Genomic DNA, 13,180 nt, shown 5'->3' with positions numbered 1-13,180 from the left:
GACTATCGTGTACACCACATAAAAGTTACGGTTTTCTTTTCTCCTCCTGAAAATCATGGAAAACCCTAATTCCCACATCGGAGAAACAGGTGGTAAACGGAAAAGAGGAGAGATTCAGGAAACAGGGGAAATCGATTCCGGTGGCTGTGGTGGCAAGATTGCGAAAGCCGATTCCGGTGTCTGTGGTGGCGAGATAGCGAAATTTGATTCCGGTGGTGGTTCAGTTGAAAAGTAAACGAGACAGGTAAAGGAATTCAAAGATAAATACGGTTTACTTCAGCGCTACAAAGAAAAGATGGTATTCGAAGATGAGGATTACGATCCTATGTGGAAAGATGAAAATTACGATACTGACGATGCTGAACCTGTAATTTATATGGGGGAGCCAGGGGTGGAGATCGAAAGTAAAAACGATGATGATGTGATAATGGAGGATGAAAAAGATCCTTACGACCGTGAAACCGTTCTCAAATACATCACTCAAGTCCGCAATAGCTTTGTAAGTAGATTCAATCCAATCCGAATATTATGATTGATTCGTATGATTGATTGATAATGATATAATGTAGGGTTTTGATGTGGATGTGCGCGTGCCTTCTTGGCTGATGCATTATCTGAGCTTCATCCCCGTTGACTTGTCTTACACCAATGATTATGATGGAATGTATGAGGCAGCAAAGTTTGCAATTGATGAAATCAATGTTGACATGGTATGATATATACATGTATATATGTTTGTTGATGATCAAATTTGTTTGTTTGTTTGTTTATGATTGAAACATTTTTGCAGAAAAGCAAAACTTACAAGCTTGTGGATGTTGCTAAGGCTGTCGCCGTGCACCCCCCACGCATTCTATTGTTTTTGACTATTGTTGTAAAAAAAGTCGGAGAAGAAGAAGCTGCTACTGTGAGCATCCAAGCAATTGTCCGTCGATCCAAACTTCACACTTTCGAACTCCATCAGTGGAAGGTTAAACCAGACGCCAGCCCTTGATTCTTCCATCACTGCGTTTATCCATTTATGCCCTATAATAGTAGTATTAGATATGCTATGTTTGAACAACTCTTGTAGAATCTAATTCAACTTGTTATCTGAATTATGCTGTCTCGTCTACCAATTCAAGAATATTTGAGTTAATTCATTTACCTTTTCAACAGAATGTTAAGAGTAATCGTGATTTAGTGAAGTCTGGAGTCCACTTACTAAAAATGGAAAAAAAGTAAATGAGTTTTTATATTGTGAACCTCCCAAAATGGAAAAAATAGAAGAATTTGGTGGACACAACTTTATCAATTGCAGATTTAAAACTAGAGTAAAAAAATCTGATCCTAATAACCAAAATCAACCCATAAAACAAGTGCCAAATAGACGCAAGGTGGCGATGCAACCTCCAGCCCCTGCACGGGCTTTTGAATCGCTGTCATTGGTGACCTCAGCACCGGAAAATTCAGTCTCATCGCTGCCGCTGCAGCCGAGTCCTTCTGCGCTGAAGTTCCTCCCGTCCATCAGATTACTATCCCGGTAATGTCCCCATCATCATAATTGTCGACGCCTCCAGCAGGTGCGTGCCACACACATATTTTTGTCACTCGCATATAATAGTTGATTGAGTGATTCATTGATCCGTCAATGTAGTTTGGAGTATAAAGGGAAGCTTGCTGAGGAATTGAAGCACGTCAGTCAATGCTGTAGTGTTTACTTATGCATGCTGGTCAGCATCCGACACTGAATCGCCTCAGTACATTCTGGCTCCATGGGCTTTGAAGGTTTGAGGTTCGAATTGTTTGGTATTGTACTGTTATTGGATAAAATAATTGGTTTAAACTTTTGTAATACGTGTGAGTTATTTTTTCTCGTATCCTTTTCCATCTTAATTAATTAATTTAGAAGGTGAAGAAAATATGCTGTTCTTGCTGGTAATGCAAATGCCTCTGTCGTTGAAGATGTTTAAATAGCTGAATGTTTGTTCAGCGAGATGTATTATTACCTACCCTAGTATTTTGTATGAGCTGATCGCTGCAAAACTAACTGGAAAGTGAGTGAGCTCGATTATCCTGCTGATTTTTTCTCTTAGCACAATTCAAAATTGGCTGATAAGAGAATCCGTTTTGAGTTTGGTTTCAAAAATCAAGAGTTTGACCTGAACCAATGTATTGTTACCTACCCTAGTATTATAGAAACTGCCTCTTTTCTTTGTTAACTGCCTTAAAAGGTTCATTTGTCTGGTACCTGAGATGCATTTGCAGCTATGGATGTTTATTGTCCATTTGCAACTGATATATGCTGAGGAAATTGATCTTTTTTGTGTTGTGTTGTATTGGTGTTCATCGTTATTTTATTTGAACTTGTTGATTGGGTTTGCTTAGATCAGAGCACCGGTAATTGTGGCTGGTTGCAAGCTCGATAGGTGAGATGAAGAGTACAGTTTGAGTGTTGAAATGATGCATCTTATGGAGCAGTTTCGGGAGATTAGACTTGCATAGAATGTACTGCAGCTAATATGCTCCAGGTTTAAGATAATGTTTGACCTGCTTTATGACTTCCATTTGAAATTCCCTAGAGAAATGAGATTTTTCAGATAACTGAAGTCTTCATAAATTGTTTTAGATCCAAGAAGTGTTCTACTTTGCTCAGAAGGCTATCCTTCACTCTACAACACCTCTGTTTGATCAAGAAACCCAAGCTTTAAGACCATGATGCATGAGAGCGCTTAAAAGGATATTTTTCTTTGTGATCTTGATATGGATGGTGCTCTCAATGATGACGAGCTAAATGAATTTTGAGTATTTTTATTTTTCTTTATATCTAAAACTTGATGATAAGTTTTCTACTTTACATTTCTTTAACTCTATCTAATTTCTTTTACTTAGGTGAAGTGCTTCAGTTCTCCTTTACAACCTGCTGAAGGAACTTGGTCTTACCTTGACAGGTTTTCTTTTTCTTCACGCTCTTTTTATAGAGAAAGGACAAATCGATACCACATGGACTCTTTTGAAAAAGTTCAGGTACAATGATGTGCTAAAACTTGGGGTTGATTATTTATCCTTTCCCAAGTCCCCAGATCAGGTGATTGTCAGCCGTGTCTCAATTCACTGAGCAAAGATTGTGATAATATTTCTTTGAATTAACAGAAAATCTTAGTGGATGTGGCATCTGTAGCTGGATGCCGAGTTGGTGGAAGATCCTCAAATCTTAGTTTTTTCATTTTTAAAATAAGTTTTTTTCAGATTGAAGACATGAATAATATTTAAACTGTATTATGAGGTATAGCAATGTGTGGTACTGGTATATAGGTAGAGCACAACCCAAAGTTAAAGCCCGATAAATGGATGATGTATGTTTCTTTTATCTTCAGCCTCATATCAATGAAGTTCAAACACAGTAATGAATTAAGTAGTTATTAAATCGAGATACGTTATGATGTGCTTGTTTAGTCCCCTCAGTAGAGGTCATTTACTGTAACTTATGTGCTTGTTTAGTCTTGCTTCAATGTTTGGGTCATGTTTCATGCCATTTATTTGAGATATGTTACACTTAATCATTGCGTTGCTGGCTTAAGAATATTTGAACCATTATCAAACAAATGTACCTATCTACTGAAAAGGGAAAAAGGAAGAATCACAAAAGAACAAGTTGAACAGTATATTTCTTGTAGATAATTTTGCTTCTGGCACATCAATGCCTTTATTTGCCTTGTTTTTGAAACTCAACTTCTTTTTAATCTCTAGTAAAACTAGTTAAAGTGCTTTGCCAAAAAACTGGCTATAAGTGTTTCAAGCACTGACCTCCTGGTGGCTGGTGAGCATATTGTACTATATGTTATGCTGTTAAAATTTTGTTAAACCAATTCATTTCTGTTCCTTCTTTTATAAAGCGGAAAACTACTTCTGCAACGATGATGCCTCCTAAATGACAAGTAATTTGGAAATTTATGACAACTACTATACTGTGTTAGTTACCATATTCCACACTCAAATCTTTTGAGTGCATGTTCCAAAAGTTGATCTATGGAATGATATTATGGAGTTTTAGGGAATTGCTGTTCGAGTTGGACCTTTTGCATTCATAAGAACTTTCAATTGAATTATATGTCAGAGTACATTCAGTAGTACATAATTTAAAATATGTACTGTATAGGTTATAACTGATAAATCAGTTGATGATTTCTTAAGAACATAGCTCATTAAATTTCTAATCCATAATGATGAGGTTAAAATAGCAAGCTAGACGCCAACATAAAATTGGTTCTGATTTAAACTCTCACTAGCTCCAGGCTTTCAGGGCCTAGACAAACTATATTACATTCATTTGTTTATTAGGGTGATATTATTCTCTTGCTTCATAGACACTTCCGTTTGCTTGACTAATCTAAAGATGTTCAGATTCATCCAATAGACTATCGAACATTCGATACTGCTTTCTTTATCCCTGTCCTTTTTGCTTTTATAGGATGGAGTTCTTCGGGAAAATGAGCTTGAAGATCTATTTTTAACTGCACTATAAGGGTAAACATAATCTATAAATTTTATTTTTTGTTATTGTTGTTCAGATGTCAAATATATTGAACCTCAAACTGCATGGTTTCTTGATGTGGTTTCTGTAATAAATCTAATGAACCTTAGAATGGTAAAGATCCATTTGCTCTGGTTGTGTGTGTACGATTTGGTCTTCTGGAGTGAATGATTTTCACATGGGTGGTGATAGATGGAACAACATATTTTCGCCAGCAATTGGATCTTGGTCTTAGCAACTTTTTATTCTGTCTGTTTGGTATTCCTTGGTTTTTGTATGTAATTTAAGTCCTTGAATGAAGCTCCTTACAAGGATGCAGTTGATAGAACTTAACGAATCTGAGCCTTAACGAATTTGATATAATGTGCTATGGATGAATCTGAGCCTTAATGAATTTGCATGTATGAGCTAGATTAGTTGTGCACATCATAAGGCATACTTTTACATCTCTCTCTGTTTTCTTGTGACTCACACGAAATGCATTCTCTTTATGAGGCAGTGATGGGATCGTGGGGTCAAATTCGTTCAACTGGGGGAATTATGCCTGCAATTTTGACTGCTCGTAGAAGGGCCAAGGCAGATTTGAAGGGACTTAAGTAAATTATTTTTTTTACTACCTTGTATGTTTTACCTTTCAAATCTGAATTTAGACTCACTACAGTTACATATTTTGTTCATAGATATCTTCATATTTTACTATGCAACATGTATACTTGTTCCAGAAAAATTTGAGAACATATTGAAAATTTCTTTTCAAGTTTGTTAGGGACTTTTCTTCTGTTCAGGAAAAGTAATCTTAAGACAACTTTTGGGCTGCATAATTCATTGTTATTTCCAGTCTAATTGTTACAAGCCACATCAAATTGTGTAAAATTTACTACAATTAAGTTTGTGTGCAAAACCAAAATACACTGATTAATAAATTGATAGAGGACTTCCCTGCACTAATGGATGGAACGCGCACTGACGAAGTACATTCCCTGCCCTGCACTCCCTGTGTATCCTTAGTTATTTGGTATTTATTATCAAAACGAGTCTTTATTTGAGTAGGAGTCTAGTATTTATCTGTTAGAGTTGAGTCAAGTTAAGAGTCTTCGTGTCTTATAAATAGAATGCAGGGAATGTTGGGGACGTCTACTACTGATCGATATCAAAGGGCACCAGTGAGTAACTACAAATGAGAAAAATGTCTGAATTATGTATCCAATCTGATGAAATATTCATCAGCTAGTTAAGAGGTATAATTATTCTTCATAATTAAGAATGCTCTCACTCTCTATTTCTCCCTGAATATACTAATTATGCCCTTAGTTTGATCATTGTTTACCCTAATTGGCAATTTTCACACTATTTTGCAATTGTTGCAATTACAACACTGCTTTCTTAAATTTTGCATTTACAACATAAAAGACGCATGCCACCTAAATGGTAATTGCTTCATTGCAATACCATTGGTACAAATTAAGGGAAGCATTGCTCCTTGTTTGAAGTAAGAAAGAAGCAAAGATGATATGCATAACTGTAATAGTGCTATAGAGTGAGGTTCATTCTTTATGCTAGAAAATTGGATATGGTTTACTGAACATGAAGTTGGCAAATTACTTCTAACCTTGGAATCCACAGTAGTTAAATGTATATCTGACTTGACTTCTTTGGGAGCTGATTAAATAGTTCCTAATTTCTTCTGACGTGTAGACATGATACTGAAGGGGCTAGTTTATGTGTTAGGCGAACCCTTTTATCTTATGATACATAGTCCCAGAGGAACCGCATATCATCTCCCCCTTTGTTTTTTTACCAATATATATGCACAAAACATGTTATGTAGAAGAATACTAATGTCTTTAGTAATTTGTCTTCCTGGTCATTTACTCACTGTTTAACTTTGGATGTCACTCTATTCCTTTTTTTCTATATCATATACTCCTTGTAATCACTAGTTTGTTTTCAAGGTCTCTTAGATCATGTTCGTATTTTGATAATTGAAATCTTAAATTCACAGGTCATATTTGGAGATACCGTTCAGTTATGGTGCTATTTGGTGTGCCCTCAGTTGAAGCAGCTACGGACTTGGGTAGGGAGGCTGCTTATTATGTTAGTGGCACTTTCATCAGGGTACATTAGGGTGTACTCTTATTTTGCTGCTTTATCAGGTTTTCATTTGTCACTTAACATGTTTAAAATTATGATCTGAATCATGGTATGGTACATACGTGTATATTTGTTGATGATCAAATTTGTTTGTTTGTTTATGATTGAAACGTCGTTTGCAGGAAAACCAAACTTATGAGTTTGTGGAAATTGATAAGGCTGTCTACGTGTACAACCCTGAACCCACACATGTGTTTGACTCTTGTTGTAAAAAAAAGTTGAAGAAGAAGGAGCTTTAAACTTTTGAACTCCAAGCAATTGTCAATCAACCCAAGCCTAAAACTTTTGAACTCCATCAGTGGAACTTTAAACCAGATGCCGGCCCTTGACTCTTCCATCTCTGCCTTCATCCATTTATGCACTATAATAGTAGTATTAGATATGCTATGTTTGAACAACTCTTGCAGAATCTAAATCAACTTGTCACTTCTACCAATTCAAGAATATTTTAATTCCCTTTTACAAGTCATACAATGCTCCATTGTTCTAGTATGTGGTAGTGAATGGATGAGTAGTACTACTCCCTGTTTGAGTTAATTCATTTACCTTTTCAACAGAATGTTAGAGTAATGGTGATTTAGTAAAGTCTGGAGTCCACTTACTAAAAATGGAAAAAAGTAAATGAGTTTTTAAATTGTGAACCTCCCAAAATGGAAAAAAAGAAGAATTTGGTGGACACAACTTTATTAAATGCAGATTTAATTTGGTGAAACTTGCCATATCTTTGCCACTCGCATATAGTAATTGATTGACTGATTCATTGATCTATCAATGCAGTTTGGACTATAAAGGGGAGCTTGCTGAGGAATTGAAGCGCGTGTACTGTTGACTTATGCATGCGATCAGCCTCCGACACTGAATTGCCTCAGTACATTCTGGCTCCATGGGCTTCGAAGGTTAGTGGTTCAAATTGTTTGGTATTGTGCTGTTATTGCATGAAATAATTGGTTTAAACTTTTGTAATACGTGTGAGTTATTTTTTCTTGTATCCTTTTCCATCTTAATTAATTAATTTAGAAGGTGAAGAAAATATGCTGTTCTTGCTGGTAATGCAAAGGCCTCTGTCGTTGAAGATGTATAAATAACTGAATGTTTGTTCAGCGAGATGTATTGTTACCTACCCTAGTATTTTGTATGAGCTGGTCAGGGGGATTGAACAACTGATTGCTGCACAACTAACTGGAAAGTGAGTGAGCTCAATTATCCTGCTGATTTTTTTTTCTTAGTAGCACACAATTCAGAAATTAGCTAATAAGAGAATCCGTTTGAGTTTGGTTTCAAAAATCAAGAGTTTGACCTGAACCAATATTATAGAAACTGCCTTTTTTCTTTGTTAACTGCCCACAACTTCACTCCCTTAAAAGGTTCATTTGTATGGTACCTGAAATGCATGTGCAGCTATGGATGTTTATTGACCATTTGCAACTGATATATGCTGAGGAAATTGATCTTTTTTGTGTTGTGTTGTATCGGTGTTTGTCGGTGTTTTATTTGAACTCATTTACTTATTGATTGGGTTTGCTTAGATCAGAGCCCCGGTAATTGTGGCTGGTTGCTAGCTCGATAGGTGAGATGAAGAGCACAATTTGAGTGTTGAAATGTTGCCTCTTATGGAGCAGTTTCGGGAGATTAAACTTGCATAGAATGTACTGCAGCTAATATGCTCCAGGTTTAACACAATGTTTAACCTGCTTTATGACTTCCATTTGTAATTCCCTAGAGAATGAGATTTTTCAGATAACTGAAGTCTTTATAAATTGTTTTAGATCCAAGAAGTGTTCTACTTTGCTCAAAAGGCCATCCTTCGCTCTACAACACCTCTGTTTGATCAAGAAACCCAAGGTTTAAGACCATGATGCATGAGAGCGCTTAATAGGATATTTTTCTTTGTGATCTTGATATGGATGGTGCTCTCAATGATGACAAGCTAAATGAATTCCAGGTATTTTTTATTTTTCTTCTTATCTAAAACTTGATGATAAAGTTTTGTACTTTGCATTTCTTTAACTCTATCTAATTTCTTTTACTTAGGTGAAGTGCTTCATTTCTCTTTTACTTAGGTGAGAAAAGTTGCCTGAAGGGGTGAAGGAACTTGGTCTTACCTTTGCAGGGTTTCTTTTTCTTCACGCTCTTTTTATAGAGAGAGGACGAATTGAGACCACATGGACTGTTTTGAGAAAGTTCGGATACAATGATGTGCTAAAACTTGGGGATGATTATTTATCCTTTCCCAAGTCCCCAGATCAGGTGATTGCCAGGCGTGTCTCTATTCCTTGAGCAATATGACTGTGATAATATTTATTTGAATTAACAAAAAATCTTAGTGGGTGAAGTGCCTGTAGCTGGATGCCGAGTTGGTGGAAGATCCTTAAATTTTAGTTTTTTCAGATTAAAGATATGAATAAATATTTAAACTGTTTGATGACGTATAGTAATGTGTGGTACTGGTATACAGGTAGAGAACAGCCCATAAAAGTTTAAACAAATTAAATGTATGATATATGTTTCTTTATCTTCAGCCTCTTATCAATGAAGTCCAAACACAGTAATGAATTAAGTAGTTATTAATTAAAATTATTTGATGGTGGCATATGTTTTGAGTTGATGTACAACATGACAAGTATATCATTCCATTATCTTTCTAATAGTTGACCTCTGTAAGCATTTACTTTATCCTTGTTTTATGCTCATAAGCTTGCAGAGTGTTGAATATATAGTGAAGCAAGCAGTAGAGTTTCTAAAGGGAATCTTCAGCACATTCGATGATGATGAAGTATGTCTATCTCATTACTGTTTTACTAGTCTTTTAGAATGGGCAGTTTACTTCATTGACCCATATGTCTCTCTGTATAATTGATATACTACTCCCCTCAGTAAAGGTCATTTACTAGGAGTATAACTTATGTGCTAGTTTAGTCTTGTTTTGATTTTTGAACCATAAATCAAACAAATGTACCTATCTACTGAAAAAGGAAAAGGAAGAATCACTAAAGAACAAGTTGAACAATATATTTCTTGAAGATAATTTTGTTTCTGGCACATAATTGCCTTTATTTGCCTATTGTTTTGAAACTCAACTTCTTTTCAATCACTAGTAAAACTAGTTATAAGTGCTTTGCCAAAAAACTGTCTATAAGTGTTACAAGCTCTGACCTCCTGGTAGCTGGTTGGACATATTGTACTCCCTCTTTCCAAATCTAAGTGGAGCAATTCTAATTCGGCGCGGGATTTTATGTAGTGTTATTCTGTGAGACTGTGAGTACAATGGAGAGAATAAAGTAAGAGAGATGGAAAAAGTAGAAAGAGTGATGTTTCTATATTTAGAAATGTAAAGGAAAATGTGTCACTTAGAGTAGGAAGGATGGAGTATATGTTAGGCTGTTAAAATTTTGTAAAACCAATTCATTCTGTTTCTTTTTTCATAAAGAGGAAAATTACTTCTGCAATGATGACACCTCCTAAAATGACAATTAAATTGGAAATTTATGACAACTACTATACTGTGTTAAGTTCCCATGTTCAGTACTCAAATCTTTATAGTGCATGAACCAAAAGTTGATCTGTGAAATTATGTCATGGAGTTTTAGGGCATTGCTTTTGGAGTTGGACGTTTTGCGTTCATAAGAGCTTTCAATTGCATTATATGGTAGACTACATTCAGTAGTACATAATTTAAAATATGTATACGTTACAACTGAGAAATCAGTTGATGATTTCTTAAGAACATAGCTAATTAAATTTCTTTACCACAATCATGAGTTTAAAATAGCAAGCTAGACGCCAACATAAAATTGGTTTTGTTTTAAACTCTCACCAGCTCCAGGCTTTCCAATAGACTATCAAACATTCAATGCTGCTATCTTTACGCCTATTACTTCTTTTGTGCTTTTATAGGATGGAGTTCTTTGGGAAAATGAGCTTGAAGATCTATTTTTAACTGCACCAGAAAGGTAAATATAATCTATAAATTTTATTTTTTTGTTATTTTTGTCCCCCTTCTCTTCAGATATCAAATACTCTTGAACCTCAAACTGCATGGTTTCTTGATATGTTTTCTGTAATAAATCTATTCAACCTTAGAATGGTATGAATTCATGTGATCTGTTTGTTTGCGTACATTTTTGTTTTCTGGAGTGAATGGTGTATGTTTAACATTGATTTGCACATGGATGGTGATAGATGGAACAACATATTATGCCAGCATTTGGAACTTGGTCCTCTTACCTTTTGCACAATTTAGCATAATGAATTTTAGTAACTTTTCCTTTTTCCTTTCTGGTATTCCTTGGTTTTTATTAGTATGTAATTTTAGTCCTTGGATGAAGCTCCTTATAAGGATGCAGTTGATAGAACTTCTCTGCGTGGGTTGTCTCTTTCTAGATTTTTATCTCAGGTGGGTTTGTCTGATTGCTTTTCTTGAAGTGTTGTTTATTCTAATAAATGAATCTGTAGTCCATTATATGAGACCAGAGATTTTGCGTCACCTGGAGTAATCATTTTATCATTAGTTGTCATTTACTATAAATTATAAGAAGAAATATTTTTCTACGGGGGGTTAACAATAATCGCTATGGTTTTCATTTACCTTCTATCCCTGTGTATTATAAAGAGTAAAGAGGTAATATCATTTAAATCAAAATTTTAGTACGTAATATGACAAAAGTACTAACTGTAGCAATAAATTATGGACACGCTAGCATTTAAGCCATAAGAAAACTGTTGTGACTAATAAAAGTGAAATCTTTATTTCTACATTTAAAAATTTTTGTTTTTAAACTTCTAATTGCAATACCATTTTAAATTTGTGATTGTTGAGGATTATGAACTGATTGTGGTTAATTTTGAATGCAGTAATTCATGTTAGTTTAAATTATTACAATTGATTTCAATACTATGTTGCCATATTTAACGGCAACTTGTGACTGTTGCTGACTGTCGTTAATTAAATCAACGATGAAGTTTTTGAGAATAGCAATGGTTTCTCTAGCCCTTTTCTTGTAGTGGACTCATTTGCCCTTAATCTCGTCACTGTGCTCATTTTGCAATTATAGTCACTTCCCTCAAAATTGTGCAGTTTCTTTTTTTTTTTTTGAAACTACTCAATACTAGTACTAACATCTTATTAAGTTTTTGCACTAGTTCGCACAACAACACATGTTCACATGCTTGATACTAGAAAACATCATGAACATGCCCAAACCTTTGAAAATGGACATGGCTGTTTGATTATAATCCTCTTGATGGAGCAAAGATCTTGATGCCCTTGTTAACTTATATGTTTGTGCAATGAATGTGAACTGTGGAAGCAAGTTGTGTGTCCATTGTGTCAGTAGTCATCCAAGTACGTAGGCATGGATTTTATTTCTTATGGAATTATATGAATCTAACCCGCTCTCTTCTGCTTTCTTGGACTTGTTCATAACCCTGCCATATTTCTCTGTTGATATGAATATCCTTAGGCCTTAATATTCATATATAGATTTATTTTACGGGAATTCACAGTTGCTATAATTGGTGTGTACATAAATCCCGTGTATTATATAAATAAATATCCATAAAATCAAGTGTGCGAAGTTTGGGCTCAAATTTTTGAATAAATCAAATGTGATGAGCACGGGCACATATATCAGTATAGATCCAACAAAATCCCCTCTATGTAGATCCAAATTGCTTTTTGTTATTGGAGAATATGTGCAAATTTATGGTGCATAATTTTGTTTGCTTTGTAGCAGAGCGTAAGTCACTTTTGTTTGTGATTCTTGTAGTTGCTCATACATATTTGATCTACATTTCATAAGCTTTTGGGGAGGCTAATGCCTATTGTGTCTTCTGTTACAATCATAATTGGACTAGCAATAGTTCACGAGTGAATGCTAACATCTCAGTGCTGTGCTTTGCTTGATTTGGCACTCTCACACAAGGTGTTATAACATAGCAGGTCTGCATTTGCAATAATAGTCAATTATTCTTGTGTGTATTCATCATTGTTAAAGCTCCCTGTAATTCATTGGTCTGTGTGAACTCTTTGTATCTTAGTATACAGTTTATGGAATGATGCTATAATACATCATAAAAAAATTTTGTGATATAGGTGGCGCATTTAAAATCATACAGATAAGTTGATCCAAGATAGCATGTTTAAAGTTCTACTGATGAAGAGTCAGAAGAAGGCTGAAGCTGAGGTAAAGCATTAGAGGAGCATTTGTGAGTTGTTTTGGTTCTACTCTGAGTCGCCTGATGAGGAGGCATCGTGCTCAATGTGTAGACAGTTCGGCTCTTGAGCTCTTGTCATCTTTAAAGAAGAGAAAACGCCTGGCTGCTCTGTGTTACTTTTTTTTTTTTTTGGCTTGAAATGCTGTTCAAAGACTAGGTATCTCTAATTTGTAAACTTTTGGATCCTTGATTAAGCTGATTTTATCTCAATATTTCATATTCATCTTGTTGTGGAAACTATTTTCCTCTTCTGGTTTCATTATCTTGGATATTCTTGTTGGGTATTTTGGTATCTTCCCTATT

The 13,180-nt window shown here is 35.1% G+C and overlaps 1 protein-coding gene across 34 annotated transcripts; it reads left to right on the top strand.

The window, feature by feature from the left end:
* Nucleotides 1-13,114, top strand: LOC125222473 (uncharacterized). 34 transcript variants are annotated; one of them, XM_089062935.1, is made up of 15 exons: nucleotides 1-499; nucleotides 570-710; nucleotides 791-1,562; nucleotides 1,637-2,784; nucleotides 2,872-2,930; nucleotides 4,451-4,506; nucleotides 5,013-5,751; nucleotides 6,516-6,666; nucleotides 7,442-7,560; nucleotides 8,191-8,333; nucleotides 8,431-8,606; nucleotides 8,696-8,911; nucleotides 9,359-9,437; nucleotides 10,559-10,614; nucleotides 12,756-13,114. In XM_089062935.1, the coding sequence occupies exons 1-3, from the start codon at nucleotides 296-298 to the stop codon at nucleotides 992-994; spliced, it is 549 nt and encodes a 182-aa protein (XP_088919061.1). In that variant the 5' UTR covers nucleotides 1-295; the 3' UTR covers nucleotides 995-1,562; nucleotides 1,637-2,784; nucleotides 2,872-2,930; nucleotides 4,451-4,506; nucleotides 5,013-5,751; nucleotides 6,516-6,666; nucleotides 7,442-7,560; nucleotides 8,191-8,333; nucleotides 8,431-8,606; nucleotides 8,696-8,911; nucleotides 9,359-9,437; nucleotides 10,559-10,614; nucleotides 12,756-13,114. The 34 variants fall into 34 exon arrangements, with proteins under 34 accessions (XP_088919061.1, XP_088919054.1, XP_088919052.1 ...); XM_089062928.1 differs by having other exon boundaries at nucleotides 1,637-1,767; nucleotides 2,368-4,506; XM_089062926.1 differs by having other exon boundaries at nucleotides 1,637-1,774; nucleotides 2,368-4,506.
* Nucleotides 13,115-13,180: the final 66 nt, after the last annotated feature.

Source organism: Salvia hispanica, chromosome 1 (assembly GCF_029641045.1).
Source record: "Salvia hispanica isolate PSC_SH4W2 chromosome 1, Shi_PSC_v1, whole genome shotgun sequence".
In the NCBI taxonomy this organism is placed as follows: Eukaryota; Viridiplantae; Streptophyta; class Magnoliopsida; order Lamiales; family Lamiaceae; genus Salvia; species Salvia hispanica.
This window is presented reverse-complemented; position numbering and strand designations above follow the sequence as displayed.